The sequence below is a fragment of the Schistocerca cancellata genome, chromosome 7, assembly GCF_023864275.1.
Source record: "Schistocerca cancellata isolate TAMUIC-IGC-003103 chromosome 7, iqSchCanc2.1, whole genome shotgun sequence".
Taxonomy (NCBI): domain Eukaryota; kingdom Metazoa; phylum Arthropoda; class Insecta; order Orthoptera; family Acrididae; genus Schistocerca; species Schistocerca cancellata.
In genome coordinates, this window is record NC_064632.1 from 606,917,123 (window position 1) to 606,942,272 (window position 25,150).

Consider the following 25,150-nt stretch of genomic DNA (forward strand, 5'->3'; position numbering starts at 1 on the left):
GATGAGAATTTTTGAAAGCTACATAAAGTTCATTTAAATTTGACAGCACTAGTCGTTTCCATTTTTAAAAACTCTTTTGCTATCTTTGCAACCTGGGTACATTCTACTGTTTTCATCATCTTCAAAAAACTGCTGGATCTTTTTAATAGTTTCTTCACTTATACCTACTCCTTTCTTCTTTCCTAAAACTGGAAAAATGCTTGCTCTTTCACTAATTTTCGGGTTAGTTTAACCAAACGATGAGAAACGTTGAAGTCATGAAATATTTTTTCTCTTGGCTGTGAGTCAGGGAGCAATCTTAAAATTTTAACTTTTTCCTCTTTAGATGTCACTGAACATATAATTTTTAATTTCTCTATTAAGCTCAAATATTCAGTGTCAGATGATGCTGGGGGTATGTTTTCTTCTTCTTTAGAAATAAAGTTGGTATCTGTATTATTAAAGCATGATTCCAAGTCTTAGAAAATTTTGTCTTAAATTTTTGCACCTTATTTTCAATAGCTGCTTTTCTTTTTCTGCTACTTAATTTTATTATTTTCGAAGCAGGAGATATGTCTAACTCAGGACAAGCAAAATCCAATATGCTAACAGCTTCCTCATTAGGAATATAAATGTCATTAACAAGGTTACACGATTCTGGTTCTGGATTCACAACAAACATTTTTCAGTAACAATTTGGGCACAGTGAATTCCCAGGAATCACATTATGTTTCACGTGGGAAGCTCTTTCACTCTCACATAACAAGAACAAATGTTCAAGTTTTATTTCCCTCACACCTTTAGTAATAGGCTTTTTATTAACTTTAAGTGGATCACAGCACTTTCTTCCAAAAATGTGGTTGTACTTCAGAATATATTTCTTCTCATAATACTCACACACAAATGTTAGAGAAGAACTTACTCTGAATTTTAAAAAAAGTTTGTCTAACTTCATCAAAGTCATTGACATTTTTCAAGTTTTTGAAACAACTGTAAACTGTTTTGTGACACACTTCACTTGCTATCTGTCCAACAGAGCACTGTTCATCCATGTTATTGCATACCCATAAATCTCTCAAAATTAATTACAAATTACACACAGAACAAAGCACATAACACATTCTACACTCTCCATGAAGTATGTACATCCGCTCTAACAGAGGTTTCAGAAGAGACTGACTACAACAATGCCACACCCAGCAATAATGTACTTCTTTACTGACAATAAACCTAAATGTAAATGGGCATTTTTATTACCATAGAACAAACGCGAAAGCACCTATTGTTTAATATAGCATTATTAAAAATAAATAAACTAAATTAATATTGGGTGATAGTGTTAATTAAATATGTGTCACAATTCAATTTTATTACAATGAAACAATAAACCATTTAAATGGGCACGAGCCATAAGATCAGCTGTAATGTGAATTATTTCCTCATTTTCAGAAATTAATATCTTTGTTCACAATCAGATATCAATGTTGAAATTTTTACGGTACGTTGCTATCATACAGGTGTACAAACTGTGCAAAAATCATATTTTTATATTTAGTCCCACCTGAGACAACTAACCCCAAACTTCACAAAAAATGAAAATTTTCAAATTTCAAAAATTCATAAAAAATTAAGGAAACATTGTAAATATTCTTGCTCTGTATGAGGCTAGTAGCGTATGATATCTAATTCGTACTCACTCCTTGTTTGTTATTTTTGGGCCTAAAAATTAGATTTTTGAAATTTGGATACCAAACTTTGGAGGTCATTTTGACTGGTTATTTTTGAATTTAGGGTAGAGTGTGTAATAGACAATGTTGTAGAGGACACTATTCTAAAAACAATCATGTCAATTGCAATGTTGTAACTTAATCCAGTGCAGAGATATTCAAATTTTCGCTAATGTCTCCAGACTGAAAAATCGTCGCGCACCTACAAATAAAGATGGCCACCAGTCCCGACGAAACACACCTCTGGGATGTTACCAGGCACCAGGTTTGCATCCAGAAACCACTGGCCCACAGTTTACGAGAACTGCATGACCTGTGCATATGCATCTGGTGCTGCGGTACGTAACTCTGAAAATGCACAGGGGACCTGCTCAACCCCTGCCACACAGGATTGCTGCTGTACCATGTTCAAAAGGTCGGCTGATGTGCCCATATAAAGTTCTAGCTCATCAGCATACATTTATTGGTTGTTGGAGCATCACAACTCTGTGACAACAAACATTGTCAAACTGGCCTTTTGTATCAAATGTTTGATAAACATATTTCGACACCAATGACACAGTACTGCATTACTCAAACAGAATGACGATACAAAAAATTGTACTTGATACAGTTTCACGTGCAAACATGTTCAGTGGCAGTCATGTTCAGACCTTATGCAAAAGGTACACCGAATATTTACAAAGATGTTACATATGTATCGTACGTATTCAATTTTTATCGAGTAGTATGCACACAGGAGGAGGAGCAGTGCAGTAAATTTAATGATGTTGCAACTATAGCAGAGTGTAGTCTACAAATTACAAAAACATAATAAAACATATTGTAAGATATTACATGTACATATTAAAACCATATTATTTTAGGAAAGAAGTGTCTTGATATAAACACCTGTTTCGTGTCTGTGTCTGTCTCGAGTCACTGTGATGGTAGGGCGAGCTTTGGGACAGTGCATAGCTTCATCATAGTAATGGTAAAAAATTGTTGAGCAATTTCTCATTTCCTAAGTAGTTCTGTTCTTTTAAAATATTATTGTATTGGCCTCCGAGACAATTATACATGTCCACTTCTTTGTATACATTCCAAATAGCGCTTTTTATGTCCTGTGCAGAACCTCCATTAAGTCACTGACGCCAAGAGCTTTGTGTTTTGACTCCTTCAGATGTGCTTCAAAGGTAGACAGGGACAAATTGTGGTGTGTCCTTCAAAATACATGCTAAAAGTTCTTCCCGTTTGGCCAGTGTAAAATTTTGAATGGTTTCCAAATAAGTTTTGTACATACCTAATTTTTGACATGGCTAAGCTTTATGAGGAATACGTTACAATTATTGATGCTAAATCAAGCAATGTAAAACCCAGGTGGGAACAACAACACAGAAGGGACACATTGCTACTCACCTCATAGAGAAGTTAGCACAATCAAAAACACTGCTAGAATGTTATAGCTTTCGGACAAAGTACTGCATCTGCAGTAGAAAACACACACACACACACACACACACACACACACATTCATAAAAACACAACTCACACACACATGACTACTGTCTCAAGATGGTGGAGCTTCATTAGTGTATAAATAAACTAAAATGTGAAGTGCCATAGAGTCATTTAAAGAACTCTTCCCAGGTTACTAAGCTAAATCCCATTTGCGAAATGTAGCATTGATGATAAGTACATCTTCTATCCATAAAGTTGCATACATCTGTTTATCAGACTGTTTTAATATTTTAGCGGTCTTCTTCACTGTGCCTGTCTGCAACCTAACTCTGTGGTGAGTAGCAATCTATCCTTTCCATATTATTGTTACAACAAGCAAGTTATGTAAGTTATGCATGGCCATACCAATAGCAATAGTAGCAATGTTTTAATGATAAATATGATGTTTGCTCTCAGAAGTATTTGGATAAGTAGTGTGCTTCATACTGACAGAGACAACAAACCAATATGGCAATATCTGTCGTTAAAGAATTGTGACCGCTTAACATCCAACAAATATACATAAGAATTTACCATATATAATGTTCGCTATGTTCTGTTTACTCTCTGCTTTTAACTTGAACATTAACAATAAATACCGTACTGAAGATGTAAATTCATTTTCGTAAAATAATGTTAACAGCGCACTTGAAAATTATCAAGCCATAACTGTGCAATAGTGCAGAAATAAACCAAAATTAAAGTGGCATGCAGTCATTTAATAAATGCTTCCAAGGTTATTAAGTGAAATCCCATTTGCAAAATGCAGCACTTGCTTACATTTTTCTCAGCACATAAGTTCTAGTTTATACCTTTTTTAAAATGTAATTTCTATTTCCTTTTACTGTTTCCATCCTAGACAACACCACCATATTTCTGAGTTCAAAACTGCTAACAAAAACAACAGAAATGATGGACTGCGACCTACTGAGACATACAGAAGTTCAAGTAGTAATGATGGATAATCAGACAGACAATCGCTGCCCAATCCAGACATATGCACAAAATGCCTTAGGTTTGCAGTGTTTGTGTAGGTGCTATTTGAAAGTGTGTAGAGGGCTGCATATGACACTGCAGACGAGAAGTGTACCTGGTGAACAATGGAGGGCAAACCTGCACCACGGGCACTAACCAGAGCTCTCCTATAAACATCAGAGCGAGTACCTCATGTTGTTCACCTCTGTATGCCTCAAAGTAATATTTTTATCATTAAATATATGCATTTTTTTATTATCCTCTTCATGTAATACATCACCTGTATTCTCCACCTGACGCTCGTCAGACGGCTCCCGAGATTCACTGTAAGCATCCGTCCAGGCTTCGAATCCGAACGAAGTCTTGAAATCATGTCGAAAAATTTGGGAAGAACTGTGTGTATGTGGTGAGCCATAAGTTTCGGATATGAGTCCAAAACTGCATCCAGAAGCAGCAGAGAGTCTTCCTGAATGGCATGGTTTATGTGTGTCATGGCACAGCACATGTAGGAGAACAGCACATTCATCAATGGCAGTATATGGACTTCATCTACCTGTTAAAAGGTATTGTCATTAATACACAGTAGTTGAAAACATTGCTATAAAAATGAATCCAGACATCTCAGATAATAATTATGCAAACCATAAAAACCGAAGAAGAGTAAGAAAACTCAGATCAATGAAATGTGATTATGTACACTCAAATATTAGGTGAGGGGAAAACATTAGAAATGGTATACAGTCTGTGTTGCACATAGTACTGATGAAGTGCAGGGGCTTAATGAGCCAAGAGTATAAAGTAGACAAATAAACTTCACTGGACAACAAACTTCACTGGGCACCAGGAATGATGTACAGTTGCTTGTGCTCACTGTGGCAAATACATTGTATCAAAAGATTACAAATCCATAATCAAAGTTTAGACAAGAAGAGAATAGAAGCTTTCGAAATGTGGTGTTACAAAGGAATGCTGAAGATTAGATGGGTAGATAGGTACTGAAAAGAATTGGGGAGAAGAGGAATTTGTGGCACAACTTGACTAGAAGAAGGGATCAGTTGTTAGGACATGTTCTGAGGCATCAAGGGATCACCAATTTAGTATTGGAGGGCAGGGTGGAGGGTAAAAATCGTAGAGAGAGAAGAAGAGATGAATACACTAAGCAGATTCAGAAGGATGCAGTAGGTACTTGGAGATGAAGCAGCTCGCACAGGACAGAGTAGCATAGAGCAGTATATTGCTCCCTCCTACGTATATCTCGCGAAGAGACCATGAGGATAAAATCAGAGAGATTAGAGCCCACACAGAAGCATACCGACAATCCTTCTTTCCACGAACAATAAGAGACTGGAATAGAAGGGAGAACCGATAGAGGTACTCAAGGTACCCGCCGTCACACACCGTCAGGTGGCTTGCGGAGTATGGATGTAGATGTAGATGTAGAGATCTGCATCAAACCAGTCTCTGGACTGAAGACAACAACAACAACAACAACAACAACAACAAACACAACAACCAATGGCATTATAGTAATTTATAATAAACAAAACACAAAGAAGAAAAATAAAATGGTGTTGTAATGAACGATACCGTATTTACTCGAATCTAAGCCGCACTCGAATCTAAGCCGCACCTGAAAAATGAGACTCGAAATAAAGGAAAAAAAAATTTCCCGAATCTAAGCCGCACCTGAAATTTGAGACTCGAAATTCAAGGGGAGAGAAAAGTTTTAGGCCGCACCTCCAAATCGAAACAAAGTTTGTCCATTGTAATTTGAGACACAATTTAGGTCAAATGAATGACGATACAGCTACAGTAGTTTGGTTCGAGTCGTAAGCTTAGCAGTTAAGCTTTACCAGGTAGCCATTGCTATGCGTCAGGCGCTCCGTCCGTATTTATACGGGTGCCCTTCCTTTTTCACGTGCTTGGTCTGGTTTGAATCGATTGCTTATTTTGCTTTGATCTGATGATTACCGTTTTCTTTGTTATAGGTGTTTGCGTCACTCTTAAGCTGAAAATGCATTACTGCACTGTGTCATGCACTGTTTGTCGCATTCTGATAGTGCGTGTTTACGGCCTGTAGCGGCTCGCGGCACGGCTTGCTTTTGTGCGCGTTACCGCCGCGTACAATTAAAAAAAAAAAAAAAAGAGGAATCGTCTCATTAGCGAAACAATGGCAAGAGACCGCAATTTGTTGTTACTTACACTGCTGCTTTCTTTGATAATGATCAACAAGAATCAAATAACAGACTGCGTATGATAGAACATGTTCTGAACGAAAGTTAGGCGAAAATTTTCTCCGTTTGAAAATCTTTGCGGTCGCTTCTTTATTACATCAAATTCTGCACAGAAATTAGAGTCATTTTAGATTTAAAAATCTAGTCACTTGCCGTGCTTCATTTCTGACTGTATCACTATTAGGCATAAGAATAATACGAATATAAACATGACACGATACGTATATTCTTCCGCGTTTGCTGTTGTCTCACTCTAGTTTCGTAGTTTATTAGGCAGACAGGATTTAAATGAGATAGCAGCAAACACGAAAGAATACATGGCAAAATGTTTATATTCGTATTATTCTTATGGTGAAGAGAATACTGTATATGATTCAAATTTCATCAGGTTCCTATTAGCAACCATCTCTTCTCACAGAGGAAAAAATTCAGAACGTAGAGTTGGCCATATTGACAAACATCCCAAACAGTCTTGCCAGTCAGATTTTTGTAGTACACTGAAATTGCGCTACATTCGAAGATGAACAATACGGAATTTGTATTTACTTCGTTGGATAATGTATGAAAATGCAGTGGTCGAAACTCGCGGCGGAGAAAAAAGAAGCTCGTCTTCCACTTTTTTTTTTTTATTTATTTATTTACTGACGCTGAGAATTTGGCGCCAGTATTTATCCTTGTGCCTACAAAGCATGCCTGCGTAGCGCTACATATATTCGGCGGCAGAAGTTAGTTGTAGCAGCATGTACTGACATTTTTCATAACTTCTGCTTGCTTTGCACTCGATTCTAAGCTGCAGGTGGTTTTTTGGATTACGAAAACCGGAAAAAAAGTGCAGCTTAGATTCGAGTAAATACGGTAAGTGTCGACACAATATAAGCATATAAGACAATAACAAAAGTTTTGCACTGGTTCAAATAAATGTGAACTGGATATTTACATATCTGAGGAACACCAAATACTAAAGTAGACTGTAATCATTTATCTGTTATTTCAAAAATATAACGAAAATTGAACAATGTTAAGCTGAGAAATTTTGTTTCCTGGTGAAAAAATGTGCCACAGATACTGTTGTGATGTTGGAAACAATCGACAAATCATGTTCTTGGTTTAAAAACATGTCGATAAATAGTAAACATCATCTGGACATTTGTAAACTATCAATCAGATAATAATTTCAAGAAAATTCACAAACTAGTGCTCAATGCTGATTATTTTTCAATACTGTAACAGTGACAAAGGGACTACAGTTCTGACACTGAAATTCATCAAACGAAGTCGACATCACGACTGTGTTAACTTTTTTTTATGCAAAAAGGATAGTACTATCGTAGATCCTTTCAACAGGTCATACTCCCCGTAAAATTTCTATTCTCAGATTCTGAAAAGATTGCAGAGCAGTGTGCATCAAAAAAAGACACAGCTTGTGGTAGCTGGTAGAGATTAGAAGGAAAGTGAGTACGAGTCTAGGGCCTAATACTGACGGATGCACACATAAGAAATTAAATTAACACACTATATGAGAGCAATGCAGGCTTACTTCCTACCCACTGTAGCAGATACGAGCAGTCCGAGAACAGTGGTGCCGTGGCCACTTCTTACTAATCGACTCATTCTCTCTTGCTGAAGTGTGCAGGAGAGTAAGGCTACTCGTGACTCAGCATGAAGTTAAGTGCACGATCTTGCTATTGTAAAGTAACACTGACAAGGCAAAATGTCTGTCAGGATCTGATAGCCTCTAATGGAGATTTTTGTGAGACTGTCGAGAGTGCAAGATGAAAATTAAGTAATGCAATGTACACAATTAAAAACTGCAAATGTAATGTCTCGAATAAGTTTGATGCCATAGTCCACACTTCACACAAAAAAGTATAGACATCATCCTATGCAAACAAAGTGTTTGTATTCTTGTTTATTCTATCTCCACCGTGACAACACATATGAACTCTGTCACACAAAAGCTAGGCACAGAGAAATGTCACTGTTGTATCCTTGCAACCAAAAATCACACTATTTCTATATTCTTTTTGTCATTACGAGTTGCGTTTTGAGCTAATAGCAAGTTACGTAGTTTACCTGTGTTTACAAGCTAATAGCAAGTTGTGTAGTGTATCATTTATTCCTGTAACTTTTTGGAAGTCTGCTGTAAATTTACTCTAATTATTAATAATCATTTAGATAATATATTTCATCCTCATGTCCTATTCTCTTGTACTGTTGTCAAAGACCCAGTAATATGCCAACAGTGTGTGTGTGTATCAACTTAATTGTCAGACATTCTCTGAAGAGAGACTACTCTCTAAAATACACATGCGCGCACTCTCTCTCTCTCTCTCTCTCTCTCTCTCTCTCTCTCTCTCTCTCTCTCACACACACACACACACACACACACACACACACACACACACACACACACAGAGAGAGAGAGAGAGAGAGAGAGAGAGAGAGAGAGAGAGAGGGGGGGGGGGGGGGGATATGCACTGCTGATCAGTCAGTCACTTTACCAAAAAGACTCAAATGGTGAGTTTTCAGTTAAATGGGCATACATACATACAGGACAATATGCACTCCTGATCAGTCAGTCACTGTTTGTACCAAAAAGACTCTAATGATGAGTTTTTAGTTAAATGGGCAGTGGTGGAGACTCACCAGTCGAGTCTCCGAGTGTACAGAGATCACAAGTTCGGTGATGACATCAAAGGACCTGCTGGAAAGTTTAAAGTAAGTATCGAGAGCTTATTTCCAATACCTAGTAGCTGGGAGAATGGTTATTCCGCCACAGTGATGTATCTGCTTACGTAGTCCTCCCTTGCTGCAGCCATTGTGCTCCCCTAACCAAGATTCATGTGGTATCTTCTTGTGTATGAGCACTAAAGGATACAGATTTGATGACAGGAGCAATTGAGAAAAAGGAAGGGAAGAGCTATCAATCATCACTGAAGGCAACTATCAAAACTGTTACGATGACATTATCACTTTTTGGACAAGCAGAGTACTTTGAAACAGATGAGGCTGCTTTATTAAATGAAATCCAAATACATAACTTTAAATCTTGCTCTTTTTTGCTGGTACACCATTATACAAACCAAATCTGGTGCCATGCAATTTAATTACCTTAACAAAATCAAGCACATAATTAGACTTTAGCTCACAGATGTGTTTAATTGTGGCTCATCCTGAACTGTGTTCTTTAAGTGGAACACTTGCAGCCTCCACAATAGACTTTGAGAAGATGGACCAATTCTCATGTCCTGAAGGATACTATCTGAAGATGTGAAGAACAGGGTCCAGAAATCAAAGAATTTGCTTTATATGCTCAAAACCTGCAATTACAAAACAATACAACTGAGGAAAAACTAACCTAAAATCACTGCACAGTTTCTCATATATGGATGACCATCACAGTTAACACACAGGAATGGACACAGTTAAAACTGTCAGCCTTTGGACGTTCAGTGCTCAGACACTGAACTCCAGACATCTGAGTGCCACTGGGAACCTCTCACACAGCATTAGTGGTCCAGAACTGTGGATATGGAAATTTTTCCTTCACCACACTCCTCTGATCCAACATCTATAGTCCCCTTATACCACATCTATTTCTCCTTACATTGTATTTTAAAATTGCATCTTATTTCACATTTATTGTTTCTGTTTATATATTCTTGTAACCCTAATGTATTCATATTAACATCTCCAGTAGTCATTTTCAACCTTAGTTCTCCTTCCATTCTCACCCAGAAGAAACTCAGATCTCCTACCCCCACTCAATCTCTCCTAACCAATTCCTTATTCCCCCCTGCAGAATGATATTGTGGTACTGCAGTCTGAGGCACAACTAACTCTAAATGCACGCCTGAAAGAGGAGATGCTGTTAGCAAACTACAGCTGTATGAAATACTTCAAAATTAATTCACTGACTGAGAATTCCTTGACATCAGCTGTATTAGGTACAGAGCTACTACACAATAGTGACAGGAACACTTGTTTCATTCTCCCTGTTGTGGGAAACCAAGTGGTGATGGGAGCATTAGGAGGTGAATTTAGTGGACTACAATACAAGGATGTAGGCAGCATGACGTGTGGAAGTTTGGGTTAGTCTGTGGATCGTGCAAGGACAGCCAAAGTGGTTGTGATGACCGCTTGCGATAAGCAGGAAATCTGGGTTTGAGTTCTGATCCGGCACAAATTTTCACACGTCACTATTGGGTAGTAGATCTATACCTAATATACAGGGTTATTACAAATGATTGAAGAGATTTCACAGCTCTACAATAACTTTATTATTTGAGATATTTTCACAATGCTTTGCACACACATACAAAAACTCAAAAAGTTTTTTTAGGCATTCACAAATGTTCGATATGTGCCCCTTTAGTGATTCGGCAGACATCAAGCCGATAATCAAGTTCCTCCCACACTCGGCGCAGCATGTCCCCATCAATGAGTTCGAAAGCATCGTTGATGCGAGCTCACAGTTCTGGCACGTTTCTTGGTAGAGGAGATTTAAACACTGAATCTTTCACATAACCCCATCACTTCATCACTGAAAACAAGTTTCGCACTGAACGCATCCTCTTCCATGAGCTGTTGCAACCGCGCCGAAAATTCAAAGCGTTTGACTTTGTCATCGGGTGTCAGGGCTTGTAGCAATTGTAAATGGTAAGGCTTCTGCTTTAGCCTTTTCTGTAAGATTTTCCAAACCGTCGGCTGTGGTACGTTTAGCTCCCTGCTTGCTTTATTCGTCGACTTCCGCGGGCTACGCGTGAAGCTTGTCCGCACGCGTTCAACCGTTTCTTCGCTCACTGTGGGCCGACCCGTTGATTTTCCCTTACAGAGGCATCCAGAAGCTTTAAACTGTGCATACCATCGCCAAATGGAGTTATCAGTTGGTGGATCTTTGTTGAACTTCGTCCTGAAGTGTCGTTGCACTGTTATGACTGACTGATGTGAGTGCATTTCAAGCACGACATACGCTTTCTCGGCTCCTGTCGCCATTTTATCTCACTGTGCTCTCGAGTGCTCTGGCGGCAGAAACCTGAAGTGCGGCTTCAGCCGAACAGAACTTTATGAGTTTTTCTACGTATCTGTAGTGTGTCGTAACCATATGTCAATGAATGGAGGTACAGTGAATTTATGAAATCGCTTCAATCATTTGTAATAGCCCTGTAGCTGATGTCAAAGAATTCACAGGCAGCAAATTAATTTAAAAATAACTAACTTTACCTATTTCTGTTAGTTATACTGGGAGTAGCACCTTCTGAAGGTAAACTTATCTGCCCACTGGTCAGAATGGGAGAAAATAACATGTGGTGTGCCACAGGGATCAGTACTGAACCCATTCTTGTTCCTAACCTAAATAAATGATGTTCCAATGACTTCAAAGTGCAGTTTCAAAACTATAATGTTTGCTGACAACACAAGCATACTAATCAAGGGTCCAAACTTAGCTCTAGTAGACACAGCTCATCTAATAACTCAACAGACCTACAAGTATTTCACAGCAAGCAGTTTGTCTTAATCTCACACACTGTGGTGGTATACACCTTGTCAAGGTAGCAACAAGTCCCACCTCCTTTCTACTGTGCAGTTGAAAGGTGGTTGTGTAGAAACATTAATTTACGGTAGCAATGGTAGAGGAATCGCTGCATACTGTGCACATTTTTTTTTTTTAATTTATTCACACATACGAAACGCATATGTAAGCACAGTACAGCCACAAAGAGCAACAGAGGGTGAATATATTACTGGTGAGGAAGGAGCCATTTACACTTTGACGTTGCAGCTTGGGGTTGCCATGGACACCACAGAAGATGATATTGTGATGACAATAGCTGCTGTTCTGGAAAAGAAAAATGAAAGAAGATTTTTTGAATTTCTGAATTAACTACTTACTTACTGAAACTTCCTGGCAGATTAAAACTGTGTGCCCGACCGAGACTCGAACTCGGGACCTTTGCCTTTCGCGGGCAAGTGCTCTACCATCTGAGCTACCGAATCAAGACTCACGCCCGGTACTCACAGCTTTACTTCTGCCAGTACCTGCTGCCGAGACAAGGTTGGTAATGCAAAGAACTTCACTGCAAACACAACACTGCCAAGGGCAACAACAGTCAACAGGGATAACAGGAAGCAAAGTACCTGCAATGTGTTATCACAACCAAATCACTAGGTAACAGTAAAATAAACAAAGGAAAGAGTAGAAGAGAGCTACCATTCAACATGAAAAATGGTTGCTGTGTGTGAGTACTGGCTCAGCACATAATGCAAGATTTATTAAGTCTTCTAAATGGAAGAGTCTGCAAATGGTTTCAACATCTACGAGTCTGACCACAGTTACTGATGGTAAAGCTCCACAATTCAAACTTCGGTGGCAAGGTGGTTAACTCTGGCAACAGCAACAGCTAAGGCTACAAGACACCTGATCAAGGCGTCGCGATACATCACACACACATGAAGGCATCAGCTTCATACTGGAGCACAATCCACTAGAAATCTAGAGGAGCTGTAATGTGGACCATCTACAGTTGTATGTAGTGTTCCATATTCATGTACATCTACATCTACATCTACATGGATACTCTGCCAATCACATTTAAGCACCTGGCAGAGGATTCATCGAACCACCTTCACAATAATTCTCTATTATTCCAGTCTCATACAGCGCACGGAAAAAACAAACACCAATATATTTCTGTGAGAGTCTCATTTCCCTTATTTTATTATGATGGTCATTTCTTGCTACGTAGGTTGGTGTCAACAAAAATTTTTGCACTCTGAGGAGAAAGTTGATGATTGAAATTTCATGAGAAGATTCCTCTGCAACAAAAAAGCCTTTGTTTTAATTATGTCCATCCCAAATCCTTTATCATTTCAGTGACACTCTCTCCCCTATTTCACGATAATACAAAACGTGCTGCCCTTCTTTGAACTTTTTCAATGTAACACATCAATCCTATCTGGTAAGGACCCCACACCCCGTAGCAGTATTCTAAAAGAGGATGGACAAGTGTAGTGTAGGCAGTCTCCTTAGTGGATCTGTTACATTTTTCAAGTGTCCAGCCAATAAAACGCAGTCTTTGGTTAGCCTTCCCCACAAAATTTTCTGTGTGTTCCTTACAATTTAAGTTGTTCTTCATTGTAGTTCCTAGGTATTTAGTTGAATTTATGGCCTTTAGATTTGATTGATTTATTTATTGCGTAACCGAAGTTGAACGGATTCCTTTTAGCAATCATGTGGGCGACATCACACTTTTCATTATTTAGGGTCCAACTGCCAATTTTTGCACCATATAGATACCTATTTTAAATCATTTTGCAATTTGTTTTGATCTTATGATGTCTTTATTAGTCAATAAACAACAGTGTCACCTGCAAACAACCTAATTTGACTGCTCAGATTGTCTCCTAAATTGTTAATGTAGATAAGGAACAGCAAAGGGCCTATAACACTACCTTGTGGAACACCAGAAATAATTTTTGTTTTACTTGAGAACTTTCTGTTTATTACTACGAACTGTGACCTCTCTGACAGAAAATCATGAATCCAGTCGCATAACTGAGATGATATTCCATAAATAAACAATTCCACTACAAGCCACTTGTGTGGTACAGTGTCAAAAGCCTTCAGGAAATCAAGAAATACGCAATTAATTTGAAATCTCTTTTAAGTACCTCTCAGCTCTTTGAGTGAGTAAAGAGCTAGTTGTAATTCGCAAGAATGATGTTCTCTAAATCTGTGTTGGCTAAGTGTCAATAGATCGTTCTCTTTGCAGTAGTTCATAATGTTCGAACACAATGTATGTTCCAAAATCTTGCTGCATACTGACATTAATGAAATGGGCCTGTAATGTAGCGGATTACACCTACTAACTTTCTTGAATATTGGTGTGCCCTATGCAACTTTCCAGTCTTTGGGTACATATCTTTCGTGAAGTGAGGGCTTGTATGTGATTGTATGAAGCGATTGTATCAGCATACTCTGAAAGGAGGCTAAGTGGTATACAGTCTGGACGAGAAGACGCTTTTGTTAAGTGATTTAAGTTGCTGCACTACTCCAAGGATATCTATTTCTTGGTTTTGTTACTCATATTGGCAGCAGTTCTCGATTCCAATTCTGGAATATTTATTTCGTCTTCTTTGGTGAAGGTATTTTGGAAGGCTATGTTAGTAACTCTGCTCTGGCAGCACTGTTGTCAATAGTTATTTCCATTGCTACCACACAGAGAAGGCACTGACTGTGTCTTGTTGCTAGCATACTTCACAAATGACCACAATCTCTCTGGATTCTCTACTAGATTTTGAGACAATATTTTGTTGTGGTACCTCACACTGAAGTTCATGCTAAATTTCGAGCTTCTGTAGAAGGAAGCCAATCTTGAAGATTTTGCGTGTTTTTTTTGTTGTTTCTGCAACAGTGGTCTGACCTGTTTCGTTAATCTATTTGGTATAGATCTCTCAACTGCTGCTGATACTATTTTCTTTGAATTCAAGCCACATCTGATCTACACTTATTTTGCTAATTTCGAAGGAGTGGAGATCATCTCTCAGGAAGGCATCAAGTGAATTTTTATCTACTTTTTTTAATACGCTTATTTTTCATTTATTTTTGGAGGATTTGGTGGTTACAGGATTCTACCTCGATATGAAAATCCCATGTTCATTAATCCCTGTATCCACTTTGATGCTTGTTAGCTCAGGAGTATTTGTTGCTAAGAGGTCAAGTGTGTTTTCACAACCATTTACTATTTGAGTGTGCTCATGAACCAACTACTAGAAATAATTTTCAGAGAATACATTTAGCATAATTTTGGATGATGTTTTATGTGTACCCCCAGATTTATACAATGGAAAATCCAGGATGGAATGTAACAATATATTATGAGTACCAACTTTCCAGATTTAAGCATGTATTTTTGCCAACATATCGAGGGTAAATTGAAGTCAGACGATCTGAGCAGACAAGTTAGGTTGTTTTCAGATGATGCTGTCACTTGTCATCTAATAAATCATAAGATCAAAACAAACTGCAAACAATTTAGAAAGAATATCTGTATGGTGTGAAAATAAGCAATTGACCACAAATAAGGAAAAATGTGAGGTCATCTAGATGAGTGCTAAAATAAATCTGTTAAACATTGGCTACACGACTGATCAGTCAAATTTAAAGGTCGTAAATTCAACTAAATACCGAAAAATTACAATTACACTGAACAGCCAAAGAAACTGGTATAGGCATGCATATTCAAATACAGAGGTATGCAAACAGGCAGAATACGGTGCTGCGATTGGCAACACCTATATAAGACAACAATTGTCTGCACAGTTGTTAGATCGGTTACTGCTGCTACAACGGCAGGTTACCAAAATTTAAATGAGTTTAAATGTCATGTTACAGTTGGCGCACAAGCGATGGGACACAGCATCTCCGAGGTAGTGACGAAACGGGGATTTTCATGCACGACAATTTCACGAGTGTACTGTGAGTATCAGGAAACCGGTAAAATATCAAATCTCCAACATCACTGCTGCCAGAAAAAGATCTGCAAGAATGGGACCAACAACAACCGAAGAGAATCTTTCAACAAGACAAAAGTGCGACCCTTCCGCAAATTGCTGCAGACTTCAATGCTGGGACATCAACAAGTGTCATTGTGTGAACCATTCAATGAAACATCACCGATATGGCCTTTCGGAGCCAAAGGCCCACTTGTGTACCCTAGATTATTGCACGACAAAGCTTTATGCCTCGCCTGTGCCAATCAACTCCCACACTGGACTGTTAATGATGGAAACATGTTGCCTGGTCAGACAAGTATTGTTCAAATTGTATTGAGCGGATGGATGTGTACGGGTATGGAGACAACCACATGAATCCATGGACCCTCCATGTCACCAGGGGACGGTTCAAGCTGGTGGAGGCTGTGATGGTGTAGAGCCTGTGCAGTTTAAGTGATATGGGACCCCTGATATGTCTAGCTGTGACTGACAGATGACACATACGTGAGCATCCTGTCTGATCACACTTGCATTGATTCATGTCCAGTGTGCATTCCAATGGACATGGGCAATTACAGCAGGGCAATGCAACAACCCACATGTCCAGAATCCATAGAGTGGCTCCAGGAACTCTCTTCTGAGTTTAAATACTTCCGCTGGCCACCAAACAACCCAGACATGAACATTATGAGCATATCTGGGATGCCTCGCAACATGCTGTTCAAAAGAGATCTCCATCCTTTCGTACTCTTACAAATTTATGGACAGCCTTGCAGGATTCATGGTGTCAGATCCCTCCAGCACTGCTTAAGTCATGTCACGTCATGCTGCGGCACTTCTGCAAGCTTGCGGGGCCCTACACAATATTAGGCAGGTGAACCAGTTTCTTTGGCTCTTCACTGTACAAACAACTTAAATTCGAAATAACACACAGAACATGCTATGTGGAAGGCAAACTAAAGACAGTGTTTTATTGGCAGAACACGTAAGAGAAGCAACAGATCTACTAAAGATACTGCCTACACTACACTTATCCATCCTGTTTTGGAGTAATGCTGCACAGTCAGGGATCCTTACCAGATAGGATTAATGGAGTACATCGAGAAAGTGCAAAGAAGGGCAGCATGTTTTGTATTATTGCGAAATACAGGAGAGAGTGTCACTGACATGATACAGGATTTACGGTGGACATCACTAAAACAAATGTGTTCTTCATTGCAGTGAAATCTTCTCACAAAATTTTAATCACTATATTTCTCCTCCACATGTCAAAATATTTTGTTGACACCAACCTAAATAAGGAGATATGATCATCATAATAAAATAATCGAAAACAGAGCTAGAAAGGAAAAGTGGAGGTGTTCGTTTTCTCCGTGTGCAGTTTGAGATTGGAAAACAGAGAATTGTTGTGTGTGGTTCAATGAACCCTCTGCCAGGCACTTAAGTGTGATTTGCAGAGTATCCATGCAGATGTAGATGAAAAGCAACTGTACATTAAGCCCAACTGATGGAAGGAAAGAGCTAGAAATAAGGACTTCCATATGGAGGAAGGTGCAGAAAATACACCATTGAGACAGCAGAGTTCCTGAACTGAAGATTAAATGTCCTTTGCAATATGGCTATGAAATAAAAAAAATAAAAAGTGGCCAGTAACCCACATGCTGTTTGCTAACATGGTAGATAACTCAAGACTGCAAACATACACTGGAATGTAAGCAGTTAAAAAAAAGGGGCATTGAGTCACAAAATGGCGAATCATCAAAGATTGATGACAGGAGCACATCTAAGTGGTGGGATGTCACCTCACAAATGGTGATGACTAAAAAGAAAGTGCCAATATGCACGTGAAGACAAGACCAGTGGTGGTGCCAAAGTGGCACTATCTGCCAACAGATCGCAACACACAGATCATCCGAAGGAATGGAAGAGCTAGCAGGCGGTTTGCACACAACTTCGAGATAGCACCTTTGTGTACACTGATGGTTCTAGACAGACTGTGGTATCAGGTGTGCCTTCTCCATTGGCACTGACAATTTTCAGTATTGGCTTCAAGAACAAACTCAATTTTTACAGCAGAGCTCTTTACCCTCGATCAGGCTAGCCAGTACATCCAGCGACACAGAATTCTTAATTGTGCAACACACTCCGATTCTGCCAATGCCCTTCAGAGCACTGCTGTACACAGTCCATGCCTTAGTGCAATGGGTCCAAGAAAGCTAACACTTGCTCGTTGTTGAGGGAGCCACCATAATATTCATGCGAGTTCCTCATCACACCTGTCTTATAAGAAATGAGTCTGCTGATTCTGCTGCCAAAACAACTGAAATATCTGAATGTGTGTAGTTTGTTGTGGAAAAAATGGGAACAACACTTTGTCTTACAAGGCTCTTGATGCAGAATTAATAGTAATTTATGGAAATTTAAATTATTGTACATGACATCTTTCATCTTAGCCAGAGGATTTGTTGTGATAAATGTTGCTGCTATCCAAGGTAGCAACTTGTCCCACTACTGCGCCGATGAAAGTCTAGAAGCCTTTATTTACGGTAGTAGTGGCAGAGGTAAGACAGCACACACTGTACGTGCTTTTTTTTATTTATGCACAGATATGAAACACATGTATAAGCACAGTAACAGCCATGGTGGAGGGTGTTTTACTGGTGGGGAAGGAGCCATTTACACTTTTGACATTGTGACTCGAGGGTGACACAGACGCCAAAGACGAACAGGTTGAGATGACAATGGCTGTTGTTCTGGATAAGAAAAACAAAAGAAGAGCATATGGAATTATTAAATAATTACTTACTTACTTCTCAGACTTGAGATACTAACGATCTGTCTGTCAACGAGTTAGTTTATTAAGAGTTTAAATTTGAATGATTAACTGATTTGTTGAAAGTGTTATGGGGACTGTTAAATACAGAAAGGTTCTGAAAAGAAACAGTTATGCGATTTCGTAGCTAGTGGGTAGCAAACATAATTTTCCATTATCACAGTGCTTTCCCCGCAGGCGACGAGGAAGTTCAACACAGCTACAAGTGGCACTACGCAGCAGGACCACATGCTGAAAGAGTGGCATGATTGCAGAAAGAGAAGATTTAAAGGTACAGGTAATTACAAACATATGACTGACAGATCACATTCACGGAGTTGGTACCCTGGTTAAGTTCTCTTCAGCAGCAAATACCTGTGGTGATATACCGTATCTTCCTTCGCCGTCGGCGTTGTCGTTGTTACCGTGAGACACCGTTATACCAAGACGAAAGGCGCGTCGATCTTAGAGCATGAGATATGATGACCTTAAGCCATTGACAACACACAACGGTCACGGTAGCACCTGATTCCAGAATAGCTGCAGTAGCTAAGATCTACGAACTATCCCCTGTTGACCAGGTCCCCAAAACTTAACTCGTAACGAGATCCCTTCAAAGCAAATGGTCATAACGATCGTCTATAAGGGCTTCGTACAACGAGAAGAAATGTTACGGTTTATGGAATAATAACAGATACGACCAAACTGTCTTGTCTCTTCTGCTTTATTTAACATAACTTTCGTTCACAGTTTCATTTCGCATTCACCACTCATTCACCGAAACCCTTTGATGAACAGTTTTGGTTGCTTAACACCAACAGTCAATGATAATGAGACAGCTTTTCTCCTTTTTATAAATTGAAGCCCGCTCTCCGTGATATAATAAAAAAAAACCGGTCTCAATACCGCGTCCCTCGTGAGATGTGAATAGACTTATCCCGGAATTGACCGCCCTGTAGGTGTACTCAATTTAATGACCACACTTCGCTGTCCGCTATTTCGCGTAACTGAATGTCCATTTGTTAGTCTGATTATACACTGTAGCTATTTAAAATTCGCCCCTATATTTTTCACAACACAGAATTAGCACTTCGTTACTTGTTTGTTTTTTGTTTTCTAAGAGTAAACGAAAAAAAAGACGCCGTATAATCGGCTTAGTCGACATAAAGCAAAACACCTTAATATGCCCAATTTCACCTCTTCTTATAGGATCAGCTACCTTACTCATTAATTTACTACATATTATTTCCAATAACACTAAACAGGTATCACCATTATATTTTAATTGTATTCAAAAGCATGTTACTACTATTATGACCAAACAAATCGTCACAAATCGCGCGGCGTGCGTTTTTAATGATAACTTTCCGCTATTCAATTTCCGTTACAGCTATCTTGACTCGTAATGTTACAGTGACATGCATTATACACTTTCAAACAAGTAGCAACAGCCTTTTAAAATAAGAACTAGACATTACTGGTCATACACTCAATAAAAATAGTGTCAAATTCCCTGGTGTCAACTACATAACAAGTTACAGCAGAGTCATCACATGGAGAAACTAATCAAGAGCCTCAGTTTAAGATGCTGTGACCTCACAAGCATCTCCCACTGTGTTGACCTGCAAACAAGAGTCAGCTTGTTTTGCATACTTTTACTTTTACTTCCTATTGCCTAAGGGAATTATCTTCTTTGGCAGGGCACCTGAAGCACATAAAATGTTGTTATGCAGTAATGAGCAATAAGAATACTGTGTGATGTAGATAACTGTACATCTCATAGAGGCCTTTTGGAGAATCTTGGTAATCTTAAAATTACTTCCCAACAAACTTACTTCTTAATGGTTTTTGTTGCTCATGACAAAATTCGGTATCAACAGAGCTATGTAGTACTCAGTCTCACCACAAGACACAAAAATAATTTTCGTGTAGACTTTTCCCCCTTATGGCTCAGAATGGAGTTATGTACTCTGGTAATAAGATATTTGACAAGCTCCCATCTGACATAAAGCAATAAATTCCACAAATTATTTGAATACTCGCTGCAGCACTCAGCGTTGCCTGTGACGTTTAGTATCTGCCACACAAAGTTATCAGCCCCGTGCCTTGTCACATGGTAAACTACAATCGCTTTAAATCGACGGGCGTCATTTTGGTTCAGTTTTCAGTTTCGAGTAAGGCTGTGTTTAAGCACGTCTCGAACTGTTCAAACAGTTTATGACACAGTTAGGGACACCTCAGATCGTGTTCGAAGAGCATGCAATCTAGTACCTTTTGTTGGTATTATATCCACAAGCTGTCTTACCACTTGTATGACACTGTGGATTTTTATAATAAAAATTGCTATGAAACACTGACTAAAATATATTCTATGGTATATACCATATGTCACAATGGCACCTTTCTGTCATAATGTTGAGCTTTCGCTCATCCTGCAATCTAGTGATGTTGTTGTTGTTGTCTTCAGTCCTGAGACTCGTTTGATGCAGCTCTCCATGCTACTCTATCCTGTGCAAGCTGCTTCATCTCCCAATATGTACTGCAGCCTACATCCTTCTGAATCTGTTTAGTGTATTCATCTCTTGGTCTCCCTCCTCTTGGTCTCCCTCTACGATTTTTACCCTCCACGCTGCCCTCCAATACCAAATTGGTGATCCCTTGATGCCTTAGAACATGTCCTACCAACAGATCCCTTCTTCTTGTCAAGTAGTGCCACAAACTCCTCTTCTCCCCAATCCTATTCAATACTTCCTCATTAGTTACGTGATCTACCCATCTAATCTTCAGCATTCTTCTGTAGCACCACATTTCAAAGGCTTCTGTTCTCTTCTTGTCCAGACTATTTATCGTCCATGTTTCACTTCCATACATGGCTACACTCCAAACAATTTCTCTTCTTCAGAAACACTTTCCTTGCCATTGCCAATCTACATTTTATATCCTCTCTACTTCAACCATCATCAGTTACTTTGCTCCCCAAATAGCAAAACTCCTTCACTACTTTAAGTGTCTTATTTCCTAATCTAATTCCCTCACCATCACCAGACTTAATTCGACTACATTCCATTATCCTCATTTTGCTTTTGTTGATGTTCATCTTATACCTTCCTTTCATGACACTGTCCATTCCGTTCAACTGCTCTTCCAAGTCCTTTGCTGTCTCTGACAAAATTACAATGTCATCGGCGAACCTCAAAGTTTTTATTTCTTCTCCATGGATTTTAATACCTACTCCAAATTTTTCTTCTGTTTCCTTTACTGCTTGCTCAATATATAAATTGAATAACATCGGGGAGAGGCTACAACCCTGTCTTACTCCCTCCCCATCCACTGCTTCCCTTTCATGTCTCTCGACTCTTATAACTGCCATCTGGTTTCTGTACAAATTGTAAATAGCCTTTCGCTCCCTGTATTTAACCCCTGCCACCTTCAGAATTTGAAAGAGTTTATTCCAGTCAACATTGTCAAAAGCTTTCTCCAAGTCTACAAATGCTAGAAACGTAGGTTTGCCTTTTCTTAATCTAGCTTCTAAGATAAGTCGTAGGGTCAGTATTGCCTCACGTGTTCCCATATTTCTACGGAATCCAAACTGATTTTCCCCGAGGTCGGCTTCTACCAGTTTTTCCATTCGCCTGTACAGAATTCGCATTAGGATTTTGCAGCCATGACTTATTAAACTGATAGTTCGGTAATTTTCACATCTGTCAACGCGTGCTTTCTTTGGGACTGGAATAATTATATTCTTCTTGAAGTATGAGGGTATTTCGCCTGTCTCATACATTTTGCTCACCAGATGGTAGAGTTTTCTCAGGACTGGCTCTCCCAAGGCTATCAGTAGTTCTAATGGAATGTTATCTACTCCCGGGGGCTTGTTTCGACTTAGGTCTTTCAGTGCTCTATCAAATTCTTCATGCAGTATCATATCTCCCATTTCATCTTCATCTACATCCTCTTCCATTTCCATAATATTGTCCTTAAGAACATCGCCCCTGTATAGACCCTCTATATACTCCTTCCACCTTTTCTGCTTTCCCTTCTTTGCTTAGAACAGGGTTTCCATCTGAGCCCTTGATATTCACACAAGTGGTACTCTTTTCTCCAAAGCTCTCTTTAATTTACCTGTAGGCAGTATCTATCTTACCCCTAGTGAGATAAGCCTCTACATTCTTACATATGTCCTCTAGCCATGCCTGCTTAGCCATTTTGCACTTCCTGTCGATCTCATTTTTGAGACGTTTGTATTCCTTTTTGCCTTCTTCACTTACTGCATTTTTATATTTTCTCCTTTCATCAATTACATTCAGTATTTCTACTGTCACCCAAGGATTTCTACTAGCCCTTGTCTTTTTACCTACTTGATCCTCTGCTGCCTTCACCACTTCATCCCTCAAAGCTACCCATTCTTCTTCTACTGTATTTCTTTCCCCCATTCTTGTCAATTGTTCCTTTATGCTCTTTCTGAAACTCTGTACAACCTCTGGTTCTTTCAGTTTATCCAGGTCCCATCTCCTTAAATTCCCACCTTTTTGCAGTTTCTTCAGTTTTAATCTACAGTTCATAGCCAATAGATTGTGGTCAGAGTCCACATCTGCCCCTGGAAACTTCTTACAATTTAAAACCTGGTTCCTAAATCTCTGTCTTACCATTATATAATCTATCTGAAACCTGTCAGTATCTCCAGGCTTCTTCCATGTATACAACCTTCTTTCATGATTCTTGAACCAAGTGTTAGCTATGATTAAATTATGCTCTGTGTAAAATTCTACCAGGCGGCTTCCTCTTTCATTTCTTAGCCCCAATCCATATTCACCTACTATGTTTCCTTCTCTCCCTTCTCCTACTATCCAATTCCAGTCACCCATGACTACTAAATTTTCGTCTCCCTTCACTATCTGAATAATTTATCTGATGGTAATATCTTTGAAACGTGTATTGCCACTGTAATTTATTCTTGTGATAGGAATTACAGTCAATTCACCTCAATATATTTACATTGGTAACAACCTTTATCCTTCATATATTACATACATATATGTTTCAAGTCAGATTATGAAATCTTATGAAGACATTGGTCTTTTTCTTGTTTTGAAGGTGAAGCGTGCAAAATTTCAAGTTCGGAATAAAACTGAAGATCTATATGAATCACAAAACAAACAAATGGACACTAGTTCTAGATTTAAGAAATCAAATTTTCTTGTATAAACATGGCAAGGACTCAGAAATTATAGATATAAAATTATTTTCTTTGAAAAAATACAACTGTAATCAAGTAAATGTCAAGTTACTGACATAAGATAAACAGTAGGTTATAGTAAAACTGAGGAGGCAGCAGCTTTTTTGAAAGCAGCAGCTTCTTTACTACTTCCTTACTACTAAAAGAAATCTGATAAATTTTTGGTATACGATAAATCGCACAAATCTAAGGGCTGTCAATTCGACTGAATACCTAGGAATTACAATTACAAGCAACTTAAATTGTAAAGATCACAAGGATAATATTGTGGGGAAGGCGAAACAAAGACTGCGCTTTGTTGGCAGAACACTTAGAAGATGCGACAAACCCACTAAAGAGACAGCCTACATAAGACTTGTCCGTCCTCTGCTAGAATACTGGTGTGAGGTATGGGATCCTTACCAGATAGGATTGATGGAGGACATCGAAAAAGTGAAAAAAAGGAGGTTTTCTTTGCTGTGAGAACTATTTACGAAATTTCAATCACCAACCTCCTCTTTCAAATGCGAAAATATTTTGTTGACACCCACCTATGTAGTGAGAAATTATCATCATAATAAAATAAGAGAAATCAGAGCTTGAACAGAAAGATTTAGGCGTTCCTTTTTGCCAGGCACTTAAGTGTAACTTGCAGAGTAACCCTGTATATGTAGATTCGACTAAATTTAGATGGCATAAGCATGAACAGCACTGGGCAGTATAGCGATAGCTAGTTGTTATGATAATATACAGTTTAAGTTTCTGTGATGTCTTGTCTTTAGTTAATGCATACATCGAATCATAAAGGATTTGACCAAATGTTAGCAGAGGTTAAAGTCTCTGTCGAATGCCTATTTGCGACCAGTGCTTTGGGTCAACCACATTTTTTTAAGTATTTGGTATGAAGGTTACTAACGATTTTTCGTTAGCACATATTTGTTCAGTTTTTACTTATTCTCTTAAGTTGTATGAGCCCATACGAGTCAAAGGTACTCAATTATGGATGAAGTCATTAGGTACAACGAACAAAGCAAAGTAATTTATTTATTAAAAATTGTGAATTTGTGATAGTACATTCACATAAGTACTGGATATCGGAATTAAATACTCTAAATTACTGCAAAAACAAAGAATGTCTCTCCAGAGTAAGAGAAGTGTGCCACTTATGCCTTACATATGGGAATCTCAGGTTTATCACTCAAATGATTCACTGACACTAGCAACCTTCTGCCAATGG

General features: G+C 38.7%; 1 protein-coding gene across 4 annotated transcripts in view; it reads right to left on the bottom strand.

Moving 5' to 3' along the window:
• Positions 1–25,150, bottom strand: part of LOC126092191 (testis-expressed protein 10 homolog) — a 180,712-nt gene that overhangs the window by 75,501 nt on the left and 80,061 nt on the right. For all 4 annotated transcript variants that reach the window (XM_049907673.1, XM_049907675.1, XM_049907672.1 and 1 more), the window contains one exon: positions 4,441–4,713. In XM_049907673.1, the coding sequence (XP_049763630.1) occupies positions 4,441–4,713 (273 nt within the window). The remainder of the gene's footprint in view (positions 1–4,440; positions 4,714–25,150) is intronic.